The following is a 25,544-nucleotide window of genomic DNA, read 5'->3' on the forward strand; positions in this document are numbered from 1 at the left end:
GGCATAGCTGGATTACCTCCTCTTCTTCCCAGTCAATCAGATCCCAGTCATACGTCAGCTCAGCTCTTCTCCTTTTCCAAAACTCCAGGAATACAGTGGCTGCAGAAAAGATCAGGCATTCACCATGTAATTGTTCCTCTGATAAATGTGCCACACATGACTGAATGCACGGGAACAGGCACCAAGAAGGAAATGCTGATAAAAAAACCTCCAGCTCATTATGATAAAATCCTTTGAATGCAGCTCATGCAGTCGCTTCCATAAATGAGGAGCCTGATCACAGCAGGGGTCTAAACTCCGCTTTGGCTTTGTGAGGAAGCAAAGAGAAGTAGCAACAGCAAACCTCTTCTTCAGCAGTTCAACTATAAGGTTGTGACATTTTCTGTTTGAGAATTTCAAAAGTTAAATCCTTGAGGGGGGGACACTTCCTTTGTGTCTCTCTATTGCTATTTTGCAGCATCAGAAACAAGATTTTACAGTGAAAACTCTGATAAGTTCCAACACTAAACAAACATTTTAACGAAAGATTAAGCTACAAAAAAAAGGTTTTACTCTATATTTGTTAAAAGGTTGTCTTCAAAATCATAAAAAGAAGTTCTACACTGGTAAATATAATTTTATTTTTACATTTTTCATGTTCTTTTATGAAATTTGGATTCTTCTTTGTGCTTTACTGATGAAAAGCTAAAAACCACAAGATTCTTGAAGGTTGATTAGAGTAAAATTAAAAAGCACATAAGTAATAAAAAAAAATCCCGGAAAAATGCTTTTTTAGAGCAAACACATTTTTCAAGCTCACATCAAAGCTGAGGAGCACTCAATCCACGCAGTATTCTTTTGTTCAACGGTGCTGAAAGCTTTTCAACAGGATTAAAAACTGGACCTTCCTTGACCTCATTTAGCCCAAACAAAGAAGAGAGTGAGCCAAGCTTTCCCTTCTGAAACTCACGATTACTTTCCCTGTTGGCAGAGAGAAGAATGTGGAAAAAGGATTCACGCTAGAAAGATATTATAGTTATACCAGTATCATGCCACCATTTGTAGATCTCTGCCAGGCGAACGATAACCCTCTCTTTAGGGAGAGAGGTTAATCCAGCTAATTACATCCGCATGCAAGTTCAAATACAGTCTGTAAGAGCGGACCATTATTTATTCTCTGCCAGCACGTTACAGACTGCAGCCCTTTTTGTTTTTGCACCACAGCCTGTTTATTGTGCTGAAAATTCCCACCTGAAAAACTTAATGCGTTTACAGAAGTTGAGTGGGAAGCGAAGGCATGAGCACTGACTCTCTTGAATAAATAGATCTGAGCTGCAAAAGTGTTTGCATCAAACAGATAGTGAGGCCAAGGCAACAGACAAAAAAACAAACAAAAAAAAACACCAAACCTACCCCAGATAGCCATAAAGATAGCAAAGAACACAGTTCCACCGTTGTCAAATAGATGAGTCACCTAAAATATGAAAAAAAGAGGAGAGAAGACTTGTGAGTCCACAGGTTTGGTGTCCACAGTTTTGCTTGAATCAGACTCAAATGTGGGCTCTGCATTCTTCTGACAAGCACAGACAATTCTTACTGATAGTTTTGGATCAGTCTGGGTCCTCAAAATTACTGAAATAAAAACACTCACTCGCCACTTTATTAAGTAGACCCAGTTGGATCCCCTTTTGCCTCGAGAACTGCCTTAATCATGGCATGGATTCAACAAGGTACTGGAAAGTAAGAGAGTTTGGTCCATATTGACATGATAGCGTCACACAGCTGATGGAGATTTGTCGTCTGCTCATAAATGATGCAGATCTATTGTTCCTCCACATCCTAAAGGTGTTTCTATTGGGTTGAGATCTCGTAACTGTGGAGGCCATTTGAGTCCAGTGAACTCATCATCATGATGAAGAAACCAGTCTGAGATGATTCCAGCTCTATGACATGGCATCTTATCCTGCTGGAAATAGTCATCAGAAGATGGTACACTAAGGGATGGACATGGTCAGCAACAATACTCAGGTAATTGTTGCAGGTAGGCTGTGGCGTTGAGCCATGCTCTACTGGTATTAAGAACAAGAAATAAGATACAAGAAAACACCCCCCACACCATTTCACCACTATTGTCGAGTTTAGCCTATGTTAATTGTAGCCTCAGTTTCCTGTTCTTAGCTGACAGGAGTGGCACCTGGTGTAGTCCATCTGCTTCAAGGTTGGATGTGTTGTGTGTTCAGAGATGTGCTTCTGCAAACCTCAATTGTAACCAGTGGTTTTTGAGTTACTGTTGCCTTTCTATTAGCTGGAACCAGTCTGGCCATTCTCCTCTAACCGCTGACAAGACAATTCTGCCCAAAGAACTGCCGCTCACTGGATATTTTTATCTTTTTCAGATCCTTCTCTGTAAATCGTGGAGATGGTTGTGGGTGAAAATCCCAGCAGTTTCTGAAATAATCTGACCAGCCCGTCTGGCGCCGACAACCACGCCACGTTCAAATTCCCTCCAGTCACCTTTCGTCCCTGTTCTGATGCTCAGTTTGAACTGCAGCAGATCGTCTTGACCATGCTTACATGCCTAAATGAACTGAGTTGCTGCCATGTGATTGGCGGATTAGAAATTTGCAATAACGAGCAGTTAGTAAATAAGTAATAAAGTGGCCAGTGAGTATATATATCTCTCATGGCAGTCTGAATTCTAAAATCTGCTCTTACCTTTGCGTAGACACAACTGTCGCTCAGCGTCCACGGCTCACAGGTTTCCTCACACATAGGGCACATGATGGTGGTGTTTGCCTCACAAATTTCTTTACTGAAATAGGGAATAACAAATCACAGATCCTCCACACTTAGAGCATGTGTACATGATTGGAGACAACATAACTGTACACTCACCTGACTTGGCTTGAGTCCATAGTGAAAAGTCCATAAAGGAAGACAAAGACACCGACGAGGGCTGCAGGGATTAACATGCCAGTGTACCAACCCAACCACGCAAAGTAAAGACCAATTTTCTCTCCAAAGTAGCGCCTGGGAGCAACACAAACAAAGAGTGTGGTAAAAAAATCTCCACAAATAATTCCTGTAAACACTTGTTTAAACCAGGCTGCTTTCTTTCAAGGTGCATTTGAGGGAGAATTTAGACATTTCCTTGAACAAAGGAGCTGCCAGTGTAAATATGATAAAAAAATATCTGCTTCTTGATCCTGAAGAGGTACTGAAGAAGACAAAGGGTTTGTCTACAAAAAGAGCGGTGTGGGATAAAAGACTATGGGATAAAAATTGTAGTTTCAGGGGTGCAGAATTTTCAGAAAACAAAAAAAAAGTTAGATTAAATGAAGATGACTTTAAATGTTTCTTCTGATGGATGACGTTTGCAAAAAATCTTAACTGTACAAGTTAGTCCTAAAAGAATCCTTCTGCATTATCAACAAGAAATTCAGTATCTTGTAAAACAAGCGTAAAATCAAAACTGTTGAAATTTAAGCATACGCTATATTGGTTCATACATTTAAAATGCAAAGGTTTACTTTCAATGAAAAAAGCTGCGTTAAGAGAGAAAAGGGTCCAACAGTTCATTGATAATAGATGGACTTCCATCCCTTTAGACTGCAGGTCGTGTCCTAAAGAAAACTTTTTATTGGAAAAGCAAGGACTAAATTTCATTTATTTTAAGAGCACAACATTGTGACAAACAGCAGCCTTAAAATTTAAGAGGAAAACAAAATCTTGACAAAAACTCTGAATTCCCAACAGACACCTTCAAAAAGGCACGCTGAGAATAATATCAGTCTTTAACAACAACAACAACAACAAAAAATAGACAGAAATAAACACTTTTTAGGAGGAATGGATGGAAAGCTTTCCAGGTGAATTCAAGACTTTTACTGTGACACACTCTTCAAAGATGCACAAACTACAAAACAAAGGTGTTTTATGATCAGTTCCCAGTCAGCAAGGCCAAGTAGGCCCCTTATGGTTTAAAAGTGGCCCTAGATAGGTTTGTCTGCAGTTTCCACCTGTGTTTGCCCACATTGGCTTGAGTGGACACTCAGTGGGTTTGCTCACTACTTCAACCGTATGGGGCACACACATGGCCTTGCTGGCTGGGTTCAGATATGTTTTAAATAATAGCTCAGCAGATGGAGTATTGGTAAATTCAGCATTACTCTGAGGAAATTAACCAACTTGCTATAATTCTTTGACTGGAAAACAGAAAGGGATGGTCAACGCCTTTTTTATGCTTCACAGTTAGCACTTACAAACTAAGAAGATAGCCCTTTAGATTACACTTGTTTCAAAAAGTCTCTATAAAAACTGTTTCAGTTATTTTGAAATAATGAGCTTATTTGTTGACCCTGGTTCATTATGAATTTTGGCTGAGGAAAGGGACACGCGTAAAGGAAACCCCACAGACTTAAGATAGCTGGAAGCAAGTAGACTAAAAAAAACCAAACTGCAAGTGTTAAAATTACAATGTGACTTCCAGAAAATGAGTGAGCCTACCTTTATATGTTAACTTTAAGATTTAACAAATAAAAGCCTCAAAGCCAAAATAAAATTTAATATTTAACATTTGTATCTGTGCTTTTGGCAAGAAAGTACATTTTCTCAGCTCTAAAATCACACAAAAAGAAAGGTTGGAGTGTTGAAGGAGTTTCTGCAGTCATTTCTAAATCAGCGCATCTCAAATTTCAATGAGAGGTATGACTGGGCAAAAGTCAAGACCATTAAAAATATAATAATAGTGTTAACCTGATGAGGTCCAGAGGCTGATATTTATACCAGATCCCCCAGCGGGCCCAGCGCTCATACAAAAGATGCCTGTGGTTCTGAGGACCATGAGTTTTAATGGGATGCCGACTTTTGTAACCGCCCTGCGGGGACACAGAACACAGAAAATAATTCCCAACATAAACGGGTGACATTTGAAAGTTGAATTACTTTAACTTTTTTCAAGAGTTGCATTTGACATTTAACCAAAATGTCTTATTCTTGCCCCTTCAGTAGAAACGGAACTTAACTGACCTCATGTGGAGGAAATGCGGCCTCATATGTGTTGTTACCCAGTAAACGGTTGATGCCTGAAGAAAAGTCAGACCCACATCATTAGAACTGCTGAAGCAAGCATTTACATAAGGTTACTTTTTGGTTACCTTTATTTTCTCTGAGACTATCATTAATCTACAAAATTTTTGCTTCAAAATGGTGGAATCCTGTTAACTTCAGGGTAAAAATTTCCAAGCTGCAAATAACTTCTTCAAGCCGGATTTTTACAGAAACTGCAGGCACTAAACGCAGAACAAATACAGAATGAACTAGATTCTTTCTCTTTTGGTTACTCTAAACATGGATGGGTCAAAACGAATACAAAAACGTTTATTCCAAAACCCACTTCAGCCATGGAAAGTTACATGTATGCTTGTACTAAAAAAGAGTCAAGTGAATATGCTATATTAAAAAAACTAGTGCTGGTTGATACTCAACCATGACGAGTGAAGTGAAGAATGAGCAATTGAAGAACCGTACCCATCTTAGATTTTCCATCTTCATACTTGGTGCGCTGCAGGACATGATGAACTATTCTGCTTCTGGTCGAGTTTGAGAAGAATGTTTCTCTATTGCTGATAGTGAAACTAAAAGGTAAAAATCAAAATGCTTCAGTTAACCATCATGCGACAGTCAAAGATCATGCTAATTTATGGCTTTTTCATAATCTAAAATAAACAATAACATAACTGATACAAAGTGGGATTCTGTAAAACACAACATGATGCCTTTTATTAAAAAGACGCTTTAAAAAAAAAAAAACACCTGAAAACTTAAAGCAAAAATTCAAGAAAAATATTTTAGTTTAATTTGTGATCGTATCTTCTTGCTTTGGCTTCTGAGCTCAGATTTAATTTAAAATTAAAGAGTCCCTCTGAATTATAGAGGCATTAGTCTTCTGAGTACAGTGTATAAGGTGTTTTCTAGTATTTTAAATAATCGGTTATCTGAATATCTAGAAACAAACCAATTCCTTGTAGAGGAGCAGAATGGATTCAGGAGAAATAGAGCGTGTTTTGACAATATTTATGTTTTGTCCTTGGTGGTGAGAGCTAGACTGCAAGAAAGTAAAAGTACCTTTGTTTGTTTTGTGGATTTAAAAAAGCATTTGACTTAATAAATAGAGATCTTCTTGAATATAAATTACTTATGTATGGTATTGATGGCAGGTGTATGCTTATTTTGGTGACTTTCGCGCATGTTCGCGGGGATCAAATTTTGGTTCAAAGGTGCAGAAATTTTTCCAACTGCGAAAAAACATTATGGTCTATGCAGTCAGTCACTGCTGCAGGCCATAATAATGTATAAATAAGAATCCCCGTGAAGTTTTCTGTTCCGTGTCTTCTACATTTAGCAGAGAGATCCAGATCCACAAGCAAATGTGTAGCCTGGGAGGAAAAAACACAGTGCTGATGATTTATCACTATTGTCTCAGGATGCCATTCGGTGGCACCGTGATCATATTTGTTAATGATCACTGCAGCATCCATGAGTGGGTGAACATTACTCTTACTGATGCATGCGCGCTCTGCTGAAGGGAGCTGTGTAGCAGTCACTTTCCTCCAGGTCGGGCAGGGCCTCTTTGTCCAGCTTCATGGGATTTTTGGGAAACCAGTTCTTTATCTGTTGACATCTTAGATGAAACCTGCTGCACACACACAGACACACACACACAACAGGATTTTACCCACAGATCGATATGAAGATTGTTTTCTTTCATGTGGAGCCAAAGCTATTGCCCCAGTACAACCCCTAAAAGCCTAACTCCCCCTCTGAAAATTGTAAATCTGCATGTAGTTCTGACATCACCCTTGTGATTAGTTTTCAGATGAATATTTTTAAGCTCTGGGTTCATTATACAGGTACAACTGCTATGAATAGGTTCCCTGCTACAAAAATAATCTTTTTATCCTTTTGTTAACAGTTTTAAATCAAAATGTAACTTTTTAGGTACATACATACATAAATCTAAACGCACACAATCATGTTGCAGAATACAAAATATTGTAACATTTGGATTGGTGTTATGTCAAAAATGTGGGGAGATTTGTCTCCCCATCTTCACTGCAAACCATTTGATATTTGCAAAGAATCCAAACCTTGTTATTAGACTTTCAAGATATGTTAGCAGGTTTGAAGTTGTTTTAAATTGTCTTTGCTTCACACCTTTCCAAGCTCTTCTCATAGTCAGCACAGCTAAGAATTTTTTTTGTCTGATTAAGAGCTAGGATCTAAAAAAAAACAAAGTCATTAAAATGAGGCAAAATACCTTTGCTCCATACTCTGGACAATAGAGAAACTTGATTAAAAATAAACTCTAATTGCATTGTAATTTATGGTTCAATTTTAAGAATGTTATTTTAAAGTTCAATAAATGGTGAAAAAGTAGACTGGCATTCATAGAAAGTATTTTGGAAACAAAAATTAAGATTTATGCATAAGAATAAAAGCCATTTCGAGATTTTATGAGGATTTATTAAGATGGTCCAACTTCATGGTCGAAAAAAGATTGTATTCATCTTTTAGTTTACCGGTACATTTTATACTAAATTGAGCCATTTCAATTTTAATAGACCCTTTTTTTGTCACTGTAATTACAGTTTAGGCAAATGAAACTCAAAAAATACAAACCATTTGCTTAGAACCAGCAAAAACAACACTTCCTATTGGGCTGTTGACATTCATTTAGAAGTAACTCAGGCAATTTAGGCTTATTTTTCCCTTTTGCATGCTTTTGTGGAATGCCTTGTTTCTATATTTTGATACTTATTGTGATATTTCTTATTAAGTAAAATGCGTTGCTTCATGGACAGATAATTTTACTATTTTCCAGTGAATTTCTTCTTAAGATTAGAGTTCTTTTCCTATTTTAGGCTACACCTTCCCGCAGTGTAGATTTGTGCTCATTTGTAAAAGTTTTAACTCCTTGAACATGTTTCTGCTGCACATATCTAAAGTAACTTTTAAACAAATACCAAATTTTTACCCCCATAAAGAATATAATCTTTATTTCAATTGTTTTCTTACATCTTTTTCTTTTTTTTAAACTCTGTGCTTCCAGCTCTTAATTTTGCTTTAGTGATCCCTCAAACAAAACCAGGTTGAAACTCTATCTACACTTTTAAAGAAAATGATGAACTTTGCTGACTCTACACGACATATAGATTCTAGGATTGTTTTGTAAAACAGCTAAGATGCTAGTCCTGCTTTGTTGAGGAATCTGCGGTTTTTACATGTCACCAGAAATTTGTTCATGAATTTTCATTCAAATGCCATGTTTCTGAGAAACAGCCATTTCTGCTGGATACAAACTTGTGAAGGGACAACTTCAGGAGTGCCGTTGAGAATGCACAGCTCCCAGACAGAAATCCATATTACCAACACAACTGGATTTATTCTAATTCGTAGTCTCTTAAGAATAAATGTTATGCCTGTTATGCTGCTTGTATCTGGTCAGGAGACAAAAAGTGATCTGGAGAGTATTTGTTTGACCATAGATCAAATAAACAGAGAATAGTATCAAATTCTACTGTGTCCCGTCTCTTTCTGTCATGTGTCACAACAGGTTTTGGTTAAGTACCACAGCTGCTTTCTACCAGTCACATTCTTCCTCAGTATAGCCAGTAATATTAGATATCCTGACTTTGCAGCATCATTTGTTTGCCTTGTTGAATTAATTCAATATTTAGTAGTGCTTCATCTGTCTTCCCCCTCATCTGCTCTGTTCTAGACACTTATCCTGTTAAAATGAGAAGTTATATAGATTCAAGGGTTTCTTATTAATTTTTCTAAACAATTTACAGATTCAGTCAAAAATTAAAGTTTTTGTTGCATTGTAGAAAATTTTACTTTTTTTTTGGTAGAGGCAGTTATTAGTTCATCACTCAACATGTTTAGGTTAATAAAACATTCATTGCCATTTAGAACACTGGAAAGAAACCAACAAGTGTTTCTCCATATCCTATATGACATATAATACATAAAATGTAAAATGCTGCATTTACCTAAAATCTTTACTGTGGGAAAACAGTTTATGATTTCATCCAAAAAAAACTTCAGTTTTGTACATTTCAGTTGTTGCTGTGCTATTTTTATACACAATCCAAAGGAAAAAATATGACAGACATCTGAAGTTCAGCAGAGAGTCGAAACATCACATCAAAGAATAGTATGCAAATGAGATTGTGTGGTTCCATTTATCTGCACCGAAAAACCTGCAACTGGAAGCCACAGTCAGCAGAGAAAAAAACCCTCTGCGATCTGCAGAGAGAAGTAAATTTAATGGTTTTCCCAAAAGGTGTGAAAGTTCAATGAATCGCTTGAATTTTTATGATAAATACAAAGTCAAAAAAATGTAGTATTTACCGTATAATTATAGCACAAATGTAAAAATATGTTGTAGCCGCACTGGAGTAAATGATAAAAATGTGAGTCAGGGTAATAATTACAAACTAAAACTCACAGAGGCCCACAGTTTGTTAACTCTTTAATACTGGAAATGTCCCAAGTAATAAATATAAAATAAACTAACTCTGACAGTTTGCGCAATTTCTGTAACTCTAAAGTAGCTTTACGCTGATTTTGCTGCTTTTCTTCATGTCAGAACCAGTTGGTTTACATTCGTTTAGTAAGCATGTTACTGTAATGTTTCGGTAATACAAAGAACATTGGACCTAAAGCCCTGGTGTTAACCCTTTAACACTGCAGATGTTGCTGGCAACAACTAAATAACTCACATTTTAAGCTACCATAACTGTAACTGACCGTTATCGGAATTCACCTAATTCCAACAGATTCTGGCAGCTTAGCTGGTTATTTGTTAATTTTGTAAGCCCTATGCTACTGTAAAGTGTTGCATATCAGTGCATATCGGTGCTTTTCTCCACTTCAGAATCTGCTGGAATTATGTTAATTGCATAAACAGTTATAGATTTGTGCTTATTCAAAGAACGTCAACACTGGAGCTAAAGCTCTGGTGTTAAAGAGTTAACTTCTTCCCTAATGAGATGACAGGCTTATGTGTCTAATCTTCTTACCTGCCAAGGCCTTTGCTTCTCTTGTCTGAAAAGTAGCATTTTTTTCTTGGATAAAAACGAGAAAAAATGTTAGACAGTGCAATAATTTGCCAAAAGTTACAAAAAAACCTTAATTTAGACATAAATACTTTTCTCTAGCTACCTGAAAGGCATTCTGATGTTCATCCGCTCTGCATATTTGCAAAGTGTATCCCAGGAAGCATGAACTTTCACAAGCATGATGTCGTTGTTTGTCAGGGAGTGCTTTTAAGTAAAAAAACATAAAGCACTTAGTTTGCAAACGATGAAGTTGAAAAGTGATGCTACTTTGAGCCATTCTCTTACCTCTTTCTCCAGCATGAGACCCTCAGCTCTCAAATTCTTCTCAAATGTGCACCTCTTCTCCACCTGTGGACTGGACTTTTTGTAAACCAGGATGTAATCGATTCTCTTTTTCCCATCTCGGAAAAAGAGGCCAGAAGAGTTTGACGGATCTTTTTCCTGGAGAAAGAAAGATTCTCCTCAGACAAAGCTTCTCAGTGGTCCATCCTAAGAGTGTTGTGGAATCTGAAGGAGTGTATTTCTTTGCATTTGGTACCTGTAGAGAAACTGTGCGGGCTCCAAATTTAGCTCGACTGATTGGCTTTTGTAGTAGGAAGGGCTGGTCTGCTCTTGTTTCACATGTTCTCACTTCAGTCTCTTCTACATGGTTTTGTCTGCCATCTTCAGTATCAAAAAACAAGAGAGCAGGATCAATAAGACCATTACTGAACTGACGACTTTGGCCTATGCAGCTTGTCTTTGTTGCTCATGTCAATATTTTCCCTAATCTGGCTGCCAACTTTGAAATGAGATCTAAGCTGAACACTAATTTCACGTGTGGGTGCAGCAAGGAAGCAACACCGTGATGCAATCTAAAAGATCCCTGTGCAGAGGCAGAAAGTACACCAGTTTCTTTTCCTCCTCTCTGGCTCTTCTCTTCACTCGTCACCCTGAACAGAAACAAAATGTCTTTGGAGCCAGATGCTGTGAAGCAAAACACAAAGTATCCGCCTTTCCAAAAAATGTATGCTGATGATGCAGTAGCCCCATAGTTTCAATTTCTTGCCAAAAGCATAAAATTGCCTTTTTTTTTGTCACACAGTGTAGAATAAAGGCATTTATACAAATTCATTACTTGTGGCAAGAGACGGTGCAATTTAAACACCACTTTTTAAAAAAAATACATTTATAGCATTGCCAGAGTTTTATTGTACAGACACCACACAACCATAAAGATTACCTGGGTGTGATTTACAACACAGTGGTCTATAAAAGTGTGTGAAACTCCAATCTGTAAGAGAAACAGGCTTTTTTGCTGGGCTAAATCGCAGCTGCCAGGATAAAACTGATATAGAAATCCACTGATTATGAACACATTTGTCACCAGATCAATATTTAGCTCCGGAGAGAGTGTGAAGGTATACATAAAACAGATAATTCAAGAAACTGAAAAACAGCATTAAAGGGCCTATAAAATGAAATTCAGGTTTTTGAGCTTTAAAGTGTGTTATAATGTTAATTCCTCACAAAAAAAAACAACCCCAAAATGGTATTTTGATCTGTTCACGCATTTCTGCGTATTCCTCTAAAAACCTGCTCTTTGAGCACCAGCCCCTCCTGACCCACAAATTCGATGGGGGTTCTAACATTCATACGTTGAAAAGTGAGAACAGCCCCTTCCAGGAAGAGTCTGCGCTGCCAGCACCGCCCCCAGGTTGACACACACACTTTCTCTGTAGAGCTAGTGGTGATTGGAAAAAATCCTTTCCTTATATATGCACAATACGCACATCCATCTTTGCAAAATTTTGTATGTTTTGTGTTTTTGCGGGCGAAACAAAGACACGCTGCTGAGGTCATGAATTGGGCGGCACCCTTACTAAGCGAAAGGCGGTGTCTCAGAGTTGGAGTCGTCTTACTTCCGGGTAGGAAAATTAGCTGGGAAAATAACTCATCTTTATTTTTAAAAAATGTTCTTTAGTGCGCCAAAGGTAATTTATTATCATACGGATATAGTCTATGTTTTAACCCTCCTGTTATGTTCATTTGTGAGTAACAGAGATGATGTTCCTGGGTCAATTTGACCAGGAACATAACAGGAGGGTTAAAACTGGACAATCTCTGTTCTCGAATTCTTCAGCAGTCAGAAACGGAGAAGCTTTTAGGATGAATGATAAAATGCTTCGAGAACACATCTCCAGTTCTATGGTTTAAATACCTTGAAAATTGAAAATTGAATGTTAAGTAGTATCAACTAGGGATCCAGCAATTTACTTTCCCCACAATTTGGTTCAAACCTCACTTTTTGGCTAACAGTTTAGTTTCGGTTCGATACATGATTTATGTACAAAACAACAGCAAAATAAAAAAAATTGGTAAAATCCTTTTTTTAATTTGCTAATAAGTAAGTAATTGGGTTTGATAAACTGATAAAAAGCTAATGTGACTAAACAACTACCAATTTCTTTGATAAAATGTAAAAATGGAATAGAAATGTATAGGAAAGGGACAGGAAAAAGACAAAATTAGACCATAGAAATGTAACTTATATATAATATGATGTTAAACTAATGGTGTTTTTTTTCAGCAGCAGCAGTTAAATTTGACTCGTTTTCTGAGTGTTACCGTTAGGCATTTTGAGATCCCCATGAGACAATGAATGAGAGACCAGGCACCGTCTATCAACCACTGCTGGTTGGTAGATCATGTCTGCAGTCTTCTAAGCATGATGTAAAACCTAAGCATTTACTTTAAATTAAATGTCATAGAGCAAATTATTGCATAAAAACTGCTGCTTCTTGCTAGAGATTTCTTGATAGTCTTTCCCAGTTATGAACTAAAATGTGGAAATATTCAGACCTGCAAATTTTGTTAAAGGAAGGCCTGCACTAGTTTTGTTGAGACAAAAATAGCACCTGCTTGTTCTCCCCTGCCTCTGAATATTCTTAACAACATCAAGTGAATGATTTTCTTCACTAACAGGGTGCTCCACATTATTCATCTCAGCAAGGGCACATCATTGTCTCTCCAGTTGTGTTATCCCACTTTATTTCCCCCGCTGTGTAAGTGCAGAAGACAGCTGTAAATTTTGACATTTTTTAAAAGCACAAATCGTCACCCGGTTAAAAAATAAAAGTAAAAATGTGTCATTTTGCTTTCATCCTAAAAGGGAAACTCTGATTGGTAACCAGTCAATTCTATCCAGTTTAAATTGAGAAATGATGCATTCTTGTTAGATAAGACACTATCTAAACCTTTGAAATAAAAATTATCAACTTTTTGAATTGCAGTTAAAATGCTCCATTTGTGAGCAGACTTACTTATTTTATATTTGTGAAAAATGTATTAGAAATATAGGTTGTTCTGTCTGGGGTTTACTCTCACGCCTCTGTGGTCTCCTCTCTTTGTGTGGCTTTCTCAGTTCTGTGATCAATCAGACTGAAGCTGCTCCTGCATCCACTAATGGTTTTTGGAAAATATCTGCAAACTGACCTGCTTGAGGGGGGAGGATGCTGCAGGACGTGCTGATGCTCTGGCTCAGGCCCTCAATCTCTGGTTTAGGGTCTGGGCTCAGAGGAACAGACAGGAAGAGGTTGAGGTTGATTGGGTGGGTCTGACTTTGGGCCAAGCAGGGCAGGCTACGACGAGATGGTTTTAGGCTCTTCTCCTTCAGGATCTCGCTGATGCTGGTGTGCATACCTGAAGACAGCAGAGCAGAAATATCAAGCTTTGTTTCTGGTGTTTGTATGATGCATAATGAATGAATGCACCTACTGACACTTAAGAACATTCAGCAGGAAGTCACTACGGAGAGGTGAAAACAACTGTCTCATTACAGTTTAATATTCTGCAGACAAGCTGGTATCTACAGCCCGATTCTACCAAACTTCTTCACCTTTAGCCTCTCCAACAAGATAATTAGATGTCTAGAAAAGCAACCTGACAGTCAGCTCAAACCCTTGACTTCAACCTGCTCACATGTCAAACTGTCCAGATGTAAGAGTCAAAGGAAAATACTTTCTGTGGCAGCCTCACATTTGACAGTTTGAATTACTCTCTTCTAAGTCAGAGAGCAAATTTAAATATAATACACTATGTTGCCTTTTTAAATTAATCATCTGATGTCCCAGTGAAAGTAGAGATGCAAATCCAATGTTTTGATGACCATTACTATTCAATACTTATAAGGCTAAACTACAATAGTGAACATTAAACTTTAGAAATGTATTTATTTAGAGTTAACTTTAACTGTATCAAACTCTATTTTAAAACATGCCTTTTTTTATTCCCTTATCATAGTTCTGCTGGTCTTTCCATATTTATGGATTTGTGTGTCCTTAGGCAATTTATAAAAGAAACAAAAAGCAAAAACAAATACCGTCAGAAACCATTTCCGGTGGATAATGGCTAAAAACTGACGGAATTAGCAATAAGGACAGGAAACTTACATGACATTAGTCAGTCCATCCCTGCATGGGCTAAACCGGAGTCAATGTCTGTCCTTCCTGGAGTGCATTAAAGTGCCATCTGCACTTCCATTACATCAAATTACAGATCTCGACACATTAAGATAATGAGCTTAATGCTGCATTATAAAACTTTGCTTTGTAGGGCAGCAGTCAATTTGACAAAGATCCATGTTCTAACTGCATTGCTCTAACCTACCTCCTCTTTTCTTGTTTCATTAATTCTACTGGAAATCATTGTCACCATTCAGTGAAATGATGGTGGGATGGATATTTTGTTGAACCAAGATTACTTCTGGGAGAGCCGGCAGCGTGTTTGGCTTCATGACGTCCCACCAAAGGACACACGATGATTTCATGGCTTTGAACCGGGCTGCAGCTTCAGTGCAGCAGCCCCGACATTCCTATTCATCATACCAAGGCATCCTCTTTAAACGGGAGCATGACTTATTCTTTAACCTCAGTCGCTCGGCGACCTTCCTGAAACACTGAACTGAAACAGGCGTTTTAAAATTCTATCTGAGTGCCTCAACTGAAAATGTTGCAAGCTGAGCAGTAACTCATTTTTATTACATTCATCTCCTCGGGATTTTCCCAGATTTCAGTGAAGATGAAGCCAATAAAGATGTGAATCCAGAGGCTTGGGGGAAAACTATGGGTGACACAGTTTTGCTTCCTGCACTCAGAAACTGATACAGAATGAAAGCGAACGTGTACAGCTCACATATAGAAGGTGCCACATTTTTAATGTGCACTAAAATACACATACACAGGAAAATTCATTTTAATAATAAATAAATGCATGCAATAAGTCGCAAAAACAGTAATGAAGAGCAAATTCTAAATAAATCTGTTTGTGCAGTGTCACGCGTGTTTTAATACTGATTTTTCAATGCTTCATTACCAAAGATGCCTGCAACAACATTCTGCTTTATTTTGCTTTCTCTGTTTTCTTGCTCTGAATCCATATCTTCTACTGCAGCAGGTTGTTAAGCAACAGCATTCAAAAGCTCATTTGGGCCACATTGTGCCAAAACACTTGAAAGCATTTGTGGTAGAAGTTAAAGAATGTGTTCTTTTATGGCCTCTGTTAAATGTTGGGAAAGAATCGATGTGTTCTGTAATTTAATTTCACAAGAGAAGATCGCATCAACTTTGTTATGATTACCAACAGAAAATGGCTCCTGCCTGCCACAAACAAAAAAACAGCACCATCAGAAATCCCAGCTGACACCAGCAAAGCTCAACTTGTTTGAGATAGCACATCAGAGCAAGCAGACTCATGGCTACGGATGCACCGTCCCCAAAGGACTCTCTGTGTTTAATAAAGACCTGACTAATTAGAGAGTCTTGTTTCTATGGAAAATTTGAAGCTGATGTTGATGAAGTAAAAGAAAAACATATCTCTCTAAGGCTCCATGACGATGTTCGTCATCACCTGCTTCTGTACAAGTGTCAGGTGCAAACTCCTTAAAATTATGAAAAAATTGCTAATCTAATCTTGCATTTTTTGTGGAGAATGCAAATTGAGGGTCTTTCATAAGCTGCATGCGGGGTGCAAAAGACATTTAAAAAAGGAAGAAAAGGAAGAAAAGAAAAAAAAAAGAAGAAAATATATTGGATGAATAAATTAAAGCAAGGTTGTGATCTTGGGTTTGGGTTTCTGCAGCTTTTAATTAGTATCCTTCTACTACTTTGCTTTATGAGTGCTTCCGTGATATTAACATATATCTGGCAGTTGACCTTTCCTGTCTATCCTCTCATCCAGCGAGAGTCCATAGTCAGCTAATATTGAAAATTATAAGGGAGGTCATCTCACAAGGAAAAAGAAAAAGCATTGTGCAGGAGAATGTTTCCATTGACTCATTTATACAACAATATAACTTAACAAACACTGAAAGCAACTTCAACAAGAATGTATGGACACTTTTTGATGATAGCCATAATCCCTCACATGTAAGAAACAAAAACTTGTCACAGTTTGAAGAATTATTTTTCCACTCTTAAAACACAGGTTATTTCTTCAACCCAATTCTTGGGTTAATCATGTTGGGATATACTTTTGGGCAATTGGAGCGATACTTATTTTATGGGTTATAGTAGTTTCCTTTTAACCCATTTTATGGTTTTCCTGAGGTTTTTTTTTCCTGAGTTAATATAATCCAGAAAAAGGTTGTCCCCTTTTAACCTCTAAATTGGATTAAAAACTGTAAGGATTCAGTGGTTTGGTTTTGTTCTTGGTCATGTTTTTGGTTTTCTTTTTGTCAGTCACTCCACTTTAAGGTTCATGATCCACAGCTGTCTTCAGTTCAGTTAATTACCCTCAGCCTATTTAAGTGTCTTGGGTTCTGTTCATCCTTGTCAGGTCATCTGCTCTGTGTCACCAGTTTGGCTCTCCCCATAGTTTTGTCATGTTTCAGTTTGTTTATTAAATGTTTTATTTCCCGTCACCAAGCCTGGTCTCCTGCATTTTGGGTCCTCCGCCATCAGTTTCTGTCAAAAAACAACCCAACTTGTTTTTTTTTTTTTACTATTTAGTGTTAAAGAATAAGACAATTCTTAAGAACAATTGCAGCATATCCAGGTCCACTTAAAGAAGTCTGGATTTCGGTCTGGATATTCTGATAGAAGTTAAAGAGAAGCACAAAGGTTTCAAACTATTTATTGTAAGACAAAAACAATTTAACTTAAAAAATGTGTAATAATGGGTAGCTAAACTGCAGTGAACTGAACTACACAATAGTGGAAACAGGATCACTGTGGTTTATTCTATAGTTATTACTTATCCATCATAGTTATAACATAAAATCAGAAGATATTTGTTTTCTTCTTTCTTATTTTTTTTCAGAGTTAATCTCCTAAGAGTATTTTTTAAGGTCTTCATATTTTTGATATATGTAAAGTTTGCTCAACTGTATCTGTCGGTATTTGCTTGTTTTGTTGTATGTCAAGGACCCCCTTGAAAATGAGATGACACATCTCAAGGGGCTTATCCTACAAACAAATTGGATGTATAACAGCCACCAATTTTAAGCAATTAAGTGAAATTGCTTTATAACTGAACTATTAAATCTTATAATAAAAATGCTAAAAGTCTTAATGTTTTTTTTTAAATACCAAACTCAAAGAAAAACAGGATTGAGAAGCAAAAGGTAAATTTGAAATTGTTAACTGGAGATGCTTTTGTCCACAATCTCAGTAAGAATCCTGAAGCATCAAGACTTTTAACTACTTCATAGAGAATTCGGGTCAGTGGGTTGCCTCCCATCATCCCTGTATCTATGTTCCTCCACTCAGTATTTCAATTATTCATCCACGTTCAGGCTGCAGGGCTTCAGTGTCAGCTTTCAAATGGGGAAAGTCCTTCATCTCGATTCCACATCATCTCTTTCCAATTGTAGAATTGTCATTTGTCTAATTATATTATACTCTTGGACATTAACACTGTTAAGATACAAGTTGTCATTTCTAATTTCTTTTACAGTGTCAAGTATTATTTTTCTGAATGAAACATGTGGAAAATCTGCTTAGGTTAAAGCAGTAACCTGCTTGGAAATATGCTCCATCAGGAGTAAATGCTTCCGTTTTGAGAATCAACAAAGCAAAAACAAGAAAATGCAACGCTTGCAGATAAACTCTTTGTGCTTACATTTAATCACAACCATTAGTGAAAAAATAATTTAAAAAGTACATATGTCAGTATCTTGAAGTTTTTTTTATTTTTATTTAACTCGCTTTTAGTTTCTTCTTTCTCTTCTTGTTTAACTAGTGGGTGGCACCACTTTTAGTTTCATAGTGGCTGAGTTTAGTCAGTTCGGTGCTGTTCCTGCACTTCCCCTGATTCCTGATCACACCTGGTGGAAGTTTCAACTCAGCTGTTTCCCCATTTGTTTTTGACACTTTGTGGACTAAAGTTTTATTTAAATCTAAGCCTCCATGTTGTTTTGGAATCAAACAGTTTAACTTGGGGAATGGCTGAGAAACATATTCATTTTTGAAATACCAGAAATGCTGGAAACATTTAGCTCAGAATTCCTATCTCCTGTGATTTACACCGGTACCAAGGTCTCAATGGTAGCTGTGTGACTCGGCTGCAGATCCAAACCAACGGTAGTCTGTGGATTTTATGAGTAAAATATGAGAGAAAGTATGAAGCACTACTTGTTTTCTGGTTCACAACAGGAGGATCTGCAGGAACATTCTGGGAGCAGTTAGTCTTTCCTCCTCCACCTGGCAGCTTATCAAAGGACTCACACAAAGAGCAAAAAGCAGTTTGCAGGGAGCATTACAAGTGCATTTAGCATCAGCAATATATTCAGCAACTGCCTTTTTTTTACTGCAATGGTAATTACTGGAAAGAACCAAAAAGAAATAATAATTCATGCAAAGTAGTGAATTCATAATTAATCTGATAAATCAAAAGAATACATTTTTACTGAGCGCTCATTTGGTTCATCTGAGAAAAACGGATACACAGCTCAGTATTTTAGCTACATGTAATGAATGAGTTAAGATGAACTCAAGGTTACATCCACTGATGACTAATACTATAACTAGAGGTTTGCTTTAAATTCAGCTTATAGGATTTTGTGGAGACAAACAAGGATTACTGCAATTCCCTTTTATAAATGATAAAAAGAGACATTGATTCCTGAACTGACCCATACTGAAAGGTCACTGTTCTTTTTAAAGATACTTTGCATGATTGCAGATTTTTTACTTAAGCCAAACTTCTCAGCAGTTGAAACGTTCTGGGGAATTGCCCATTTGTAGGCAAAAATAGATTTTGTTAGTCAGAATATATTAATGGAATCATATAAATTGATGTGAAAGCTGTTATCTTACCACTCATATATGAACTTTTATCCATATCTTATTCCCTTATCCGTTTAGGATAATTATCAATGATTGTCATAATTTGTTGGGTTTGCTGAGTCATTTGTTGGTCCTATGAATAAGATGTATATTTGAGTAAATTTTAACCGACTTTTTGTGACTTTAACTCATGAATTAAACAGGAAACAGGAAAAGAGAGCAATACATCTTCATTAATATCAAAACTAATTAACTTAGACAGTGTCATGTTTTGTTTTTCACGCTCACTCACACAGGGTGTAATTAGGAACCCTAACATTAACAAGGAAATGTTAATAGAAATGCACAAAGAGTAAGAAAGGAGGTAATGAGAGCCACACACAACAATGTTCCCATCAGGTGTCTGTCACGTGCAGCGGATGCAGACAGACAGACGGACGGACCACGAACACACCTCGGAGCAGATGGCTCTTCTTTATCCACAGTTTAGGACTCTGTGATATAATCCTGGTGAAACCGCTGGATTGCATCATTTAAACAGATTAAACGTCTTTCTTTCCTTTCAATCTGTTTATCCGTCTCTCCTTTAACAGAATACTATCTTCTTACACCACTGATTGTAATTTCTACTACAACAGGGTCATCTGCATGTTGATGGGCTAACAAATGTCACTTCCCTTAACACTTCATGCAGAAATGATCATTTTTGTTTAATTGTACCGTTGTGGTGACAATATTTGGACATTTGGAGTCAAGAAACTCTTGTTTTCACTCTTGAGATGCTATTGTATTTATAACTGAAAAAGATAACCTCTGCATACAGAATGACAAAAAAAAAAGGTGTCTCCTTCATCGGCCATGTTTAAAATCCGTCTTCACCCAACAGAAAAAGAGGGTGAAGTATACTTGTAACTGATAATAGGCCAACATTACTGCATATGAAAAAAGATTATGAACAGATGATACTGTGTTTGTGCCATCTGATCTTAAATTAATGTCTGTATTTATAAAGCTATTTGCCGGCTTGCATAAGAGGACAGTTGGCTTTATTGAACCACACAGGCAAAGGCTTATACTCACAAACACACACATACCAATAAAGTTTATGCATTTTGAATAAAAACTGTTATTAAAACAAAGAAACATTTGGCTTTCCAGCTAGTTTATAAAAGAAGAAAAAAGCCTTTTATAAATAAAATACATTTAACTCAGTCAGTAAGGAGCTAAATACTTATATTTGATAAAGGTAGAATTATTTGGGGTGCACGAAAATAAGGAACCAAACCACCAACACAGCCCAACGTAACACTGACAGAGGTTGGCTCTCATAACTTTAAGTCTCCAGAAATTTATATTATGTGAACATGGTAAAATGGCTCATGTACCTATAGAGCATACGATATCTTAACTTTTATAACTTGTTTAAGCTGAACTTTTCAGCCAAAAAGTGAGCACAAAAGTAACAGGAAATAAATTTACAGTATCTCTGACAATTCACAACTGCTCAAATGAATCAGAATCTTTTCTCCACAAATATAACACAACAAATATTGACTTTGCTCAGCCTCGAAAAATGGAAGCACCATAAAGATTCCTAAACCTTTCAGTACTTATTGAGTTTGAGTCAAAGCAGAAATAATTTGTGCATTTTTGTTTGGGCAGGGTTTTGAACATAATTCATTCTCTTGGCTATCATTTAAAAGTGCGCTTAGCACTTTTCTAAAAGCTGCCCACTCATTCAGGCCTGTAGGAAGACTGTCAAATAAATCTGAGATCATTTACCGCAATATATTTTGTTTTTTGTTGCAGTGAAGTCAGAATGTGTAATACTGAAATAAATCATTACAAAACATAACAAAATCAAACTTCATATTAGTGGAGAAAAGACTCTTTTACTCACTAAGAGAGAGCACAAGACACTAAATTTATAAGCCAAGGATAACATTTAAATAATATAGGTGTAATGTTTCATTTTAACAATGATTTGAACAGTGCAGGTTAAGTTTTCCAGATTCCTTGTATTTCTTGCAAGACAAAAAGTGTAAATTAAATATGTGTATAAACAAATAAAAAAACGTAAAGGGAAATTCATTCACATTTTAGTTTCATAAAGTTCAGCTGTTTTTCCACATCAAAATTACACAAGCACATTATAAGAACATTATACCACACTGTGTGGTCACATTTCTGCAAAATTCAAAGTCTTTACACACAATAGACTAGAATGACTGAGTGATCAGGTTTTGCTGACATCACATGTGTGTTGCAACATTATTGCAACATATGCTGTGCTTCAATCCAAATGGTATTTTCCAAAACTGATTGATTCATTTTGACATAAGTTTATTATAATGTAGGCCAATTTCATTCCATCTACCGGTAATTACCAACTTGGCAGATCGATCTGGTTGGATCGTAGGATTTTAATCCTTGCATTGATTCATTGATTATTTGTAACATCTCCATTAAATACAGAAAATGTCCTCATTTTAATAAAAGAAATATAAACACTAATATGTAGTGCTGTCTTTAAAGGTGCTTCTAAATCTAATAAAACTAATACTAATATAAAATTGTTTCAGACTAAATGAAATATCTTCAAATCTGCCCCCCCCCACCCAAAAAAAACTTTAGTCTTAAATCATCCATCTGGATGTTTCTTAACATTCATTTACAGCTTAAATAACAATTTGCGCAAGTAAAGGCTATAAATAACTACATCACACGATGCTTTGTCACTTCTGTGGCAAATAAATAATAATAACAAAGCTAGAACAAGCTTGAAGGTTTTTAAATATATAAACAATAAAAAAAGTCTAAATGAATGGCTCTACATGACTTAATAATTTTAATTTTCTCGAAATAATATCAGAAGCCACTTTCAGCCAAAACCATGTGATCAGATCCCCACAGGACATTCAAATTCCCAAAGCAGCTTAATATGACTGATTAAACAACAGGGTAGAAATGAAAGGGTTCAGAATCAGCTCTCGTCCCATGAGCAGGTGGGGGGGGGGGTCAAAGCCTCACAGCAAGTGCAAAACCCGCGACGTTCCTCACCCCTCTCCAAAAAGAACAGTTCAACAAGGACGCAAAAGTAACTCCCAAATAAACCGCAGGCGCACATGCAATTCTCTCAGCAGCGACCAACCTTTCTGCTGCTTGAAGGACTGGATGGAGCCCGAGTGGTGCACCATGGCGGCGTTCGTTCACTAAGTTAGAGTCTCTTGAAACGATCTAGAATCCGCGTTTGGAGAAACCCGACTGCACAACACGTGTGGAGCTGTGGCGCACTGGCGCTGGCATCAACTTGGCTCCCATCCTGCCGCAAGGGTTTGCGGACGGACGATGCGCAAACCCCCAGCAACACCTGTCTCTCAGCTCCGCATGCTCCCCCTCTCTCCCCATCCGCCACGACTGTTGTCATGGTGACGGGCGGGAGGGGAGGTCCTGGTAGGGACGCATCCTCCTCCGTCCTGATTTACAGAGTCCAGATAAGCTGCAGAAAAAGACCAGAGCAGCGCCGTTCTGATGGACGGAATCGATCGGCTTGTCAGGGCTCCTCAGACGCTCCAGGTTATTGCATGATGGCAAAGTGAAGCAGCAGTTCCAGCAGATTAGATAGGCTTCACAATATCTAAACTACAGTAGGTCAAAACAAGCGTTCCCTATATCAGGCATGTCCAAAGTCCGGCCCATTTGGCTCCTTTCATAAAATCAATAACATTTGACTCTCAGAAACTGTACAATTTATTGACTGTGCTTGGCCAAATTACGTTTTCATATTCCCATATCCCCCATGAAGAGGTACTACCACATACAAGGGGAATGGCAAAAAATGGGCAAATTGACATTGATAATGTATTTTTTCTATAAGAAGAAATGAAAAGTATGCCATTGCAACAAAATGTTCATTAAATTATTCATTTATAATTTAAGGCATGTGAAATAGTAAAAAGAGTGGTTTGCCCTCACATGTTTTCACCTCACCAAATCTGACCCTCTTTGCAAAAGGTTTGGACACCAATGCCCAATATGCAGCAGGAAACCTATTGGGGTGTCATAGAGGATGGAGGTATCACTTAACATATGGATTGATTACTTTTTTAGCGAGGCATTTAATACCAAGAGGTTATAAGAGAACAGTTTCAGTGATCAATACTACAACTCTCTTACCGGATACTTCAGATGATGACAACACTGCTACTGGATAAGATTTCAGAGATTTTGAAAGTTGATTTGCCACCAAAAAGCATATTAACCAAAAAAAAAAAAAAATACTCTCATTTATCTATGATCCCAAATATGGAAAATACTGTCAATTCAGTTCAGATAGACTACTTTTTTCTACACTATAACATTTTCTTCTAAACGTGAGATGCAACAGTTTGCAACTACAATAAGCTTATAAGCACCCATGGAAATGTATGGAATATATTCAAAAAGTTCTTGATGTCATTTGTTCTATTTCAGATTCAAGAACAGCAGGGCCTTCAAATGTGATCTAAACTCCATGAGAGAAATTGTTTCAAATGTTCTTGTTTTCTGCCTATAAGCGCCCGATGTGCTGACCCCGGTCAACTTGATCTGTGACCCTGCTTTTGAGCGTCAATCTCTTCCTGTGGGGGGGCATACAGAGGAGTGTGCAGGCATCTGTCATGGATTCAAGTACCATCTGCTTTCCTGCAGCGCAGTGGGTCACTGTCCCTTCCTTCTATTCTTACATGTATTGAGAATGAATATGATGGGCTGTGCCACTCGGCTCTCGCAAATGTCAGTTAGCTACCGTGAAAATACACTTTTTCCACTGCAGTGCTCAATAAATAAATAAGAAGCTCTTTCACAGCAGGGTCAGTCTAATTTAAAATGGTACCTTTGCTCATTGCTGACTGTATAGATGTAGGTCAGATGAGAGTGCTGCAAAGAAAATGTGGTTTAGGAAGGTAAAACACTGCCACCCTGTGGGATAATGCTGCCAGCTGGATTTACACTGATCCACAAACCAAGAACGGGTTTGATCAGCTACAGATGAAATGTCTTAAAACATGCAAACATCAAATCAAACTTTATTTGATTTTCACTTTTCATATACAACAGAACACAAAGTGCTTAACACCAGAACAAAAACATAAAACAAGCACAATATAAAATTTAAAATTTCCATCCCCTCCCCTCCCCTAACCCACACAGACAGAACCCCTAGTCCCATTCATCTCTCTCATCCCTTTAATGATGGAGATAAACATTTGGGAAAGAGGCTGATGCACACCATTTTTCTCATTTTTTGCAGAAGTAGACCATTGCCACCAAAATCCCTGTGTTTTGTGTTATTTCTGACCTAGATGCAACATAAAAACACAAACATTAAAAAAAAAATAGCTAAAGAAACACGTGCTGAACAGAGTAAGCCGACATTTGACCTTTACTTTAGAAGGTTGCCTATTGAGCTACAGTTTGATTACTGTGCATGACTTCCGAAATTCATTTAAAAATGCAACGAGCTGAACACATTGAACTGAAATTTGACTGTCAGCAATACAATTTTAACAACATGGTAGGAAAAGTCTTCCTCGTTAGAAAAGTTACTAAATAAATAAAAAAACAATTGATTTCTCTCCAGTTTCTTTGTAGGTTCTTCTTTTAATTTTCTTTTATTCAACAGATTTAGGTCATGACTTAAGTTTCACTTTGTGGGGGGAAAAAATCCTCCCTTCTCCCTCTTCATTAAACAGCATGTTTGAATAAAAGTTATTATGTCAATAAATGTAATGGTTACCACTTGGTTACAGCCTGGAAACTCACCAGTATGTTGGCTGGAGTCGGTGTTCATGTCTTCAGAGTGGGTGCTGAAGGAAACCGAGAGGCTGATGGTGGGATTGACAGAAGTCTCCCAAACAGATCCAGAAGGGCTGCATGAAGGATTCACCAGCAGAGGAAGGAGCATTTCCTGTTGACATGATCCTGTCAATCCCAAACCAAAGAGGTAAACAGCTGAAGGGAGGATTTCATGGTGTGCTAGTTTCTTTTTTATCTTACTGATGGAGAAAAATAGCTTTTTTTTAATAGCTCAAGTTTTAAGATTAATAACTGCTGTGACACAGCACCCCCCTCCCCTATCATGTAACAGCACTCATTCATTTTTAAATAGTCTTGAAAATGTCTTTTACCTCTATGTGAC

At 37.3% G+C, this 25,544-nt stretch overlaps 1 protein-coding gene across 2 annotated transcripts in view; it reads right to left on the reverse strand.

Moving 5' to 3' along the window:
- The window catches only part of ano3 (anoctamin 3), a 35,233-nt gene extending 12,424 nt beyond the window's left edge, over nt 1–22,809 (reverse strand). The window contains exons 1-14 of one of the 2 annotated variants that reach the window (XM_023955736.1): nt 22,518–22,809; nt 13,578–13,784; nt 10,642–10,766; nt 10,389–10,544; nt 10,207–10,307; nt 10,065–10,109; nt 6,542–6,673; nt 5,509–5,615; nt 5,008–5,063; nt 4,735–4,856; nt 2,875–3,009; nt 2,695–2,791; nt 1,393–1,453; nt 17–99 (exon numbers count right to left, since the gene is read on the reverse strand). In XM_023955736.1, coding sequence (XP_023811504.1) covers nt 17–99; nt 1,393–1,453; nt 2,695–2,791; nt 2,875–3,009; nt 4,735–4,856; nt 5,008–5,063; nt 5,509–5,615; nt 6,542–6,673; nt 10,065–10,109; nt 10,207–10,307; nt 10,389–10,544; nt 10,642–10,766; nt 13,578–13,784; nt 22,518–22,563 — 1,473 coding nt within the window. In that variant the 5' untranslated portion in view covers nt 22,564–22,809. Of the gene's footprint in view, nt 1–16; nt 100–1,392; nt 1,454–2,694; nt 2,792–2,874; nt 3,010–4,734; nt 4,857–5,007; nt 5,064–5,508; nt 5,616–6,541; nt 6,677–10,064; nt 10,110–10,206; nt 10,308–10,388; nt 10,545–10,641; nt 10,767–13,577; nt 13,785–22,517 lie in introns of both variants that reach the window. The other variant, XM_023955735.1, reaches the window with a different exon arrangement.
- Between the last annotated feature and the right edge of the window lie 2,735 nt (nt 22,810–25,544).

This window comes from Oryzias latipes, chromosome 6 (genome assembly GCF_002234675.1).
Source record: "Oryzias latipes chromosome 6, ASM223467v1".
NCBI lineage: Eukaryota > Metazoa > Chordata > Actinopteri > Beloniformes > Adrianichthyidae > Oryzias > Oryzias latipes.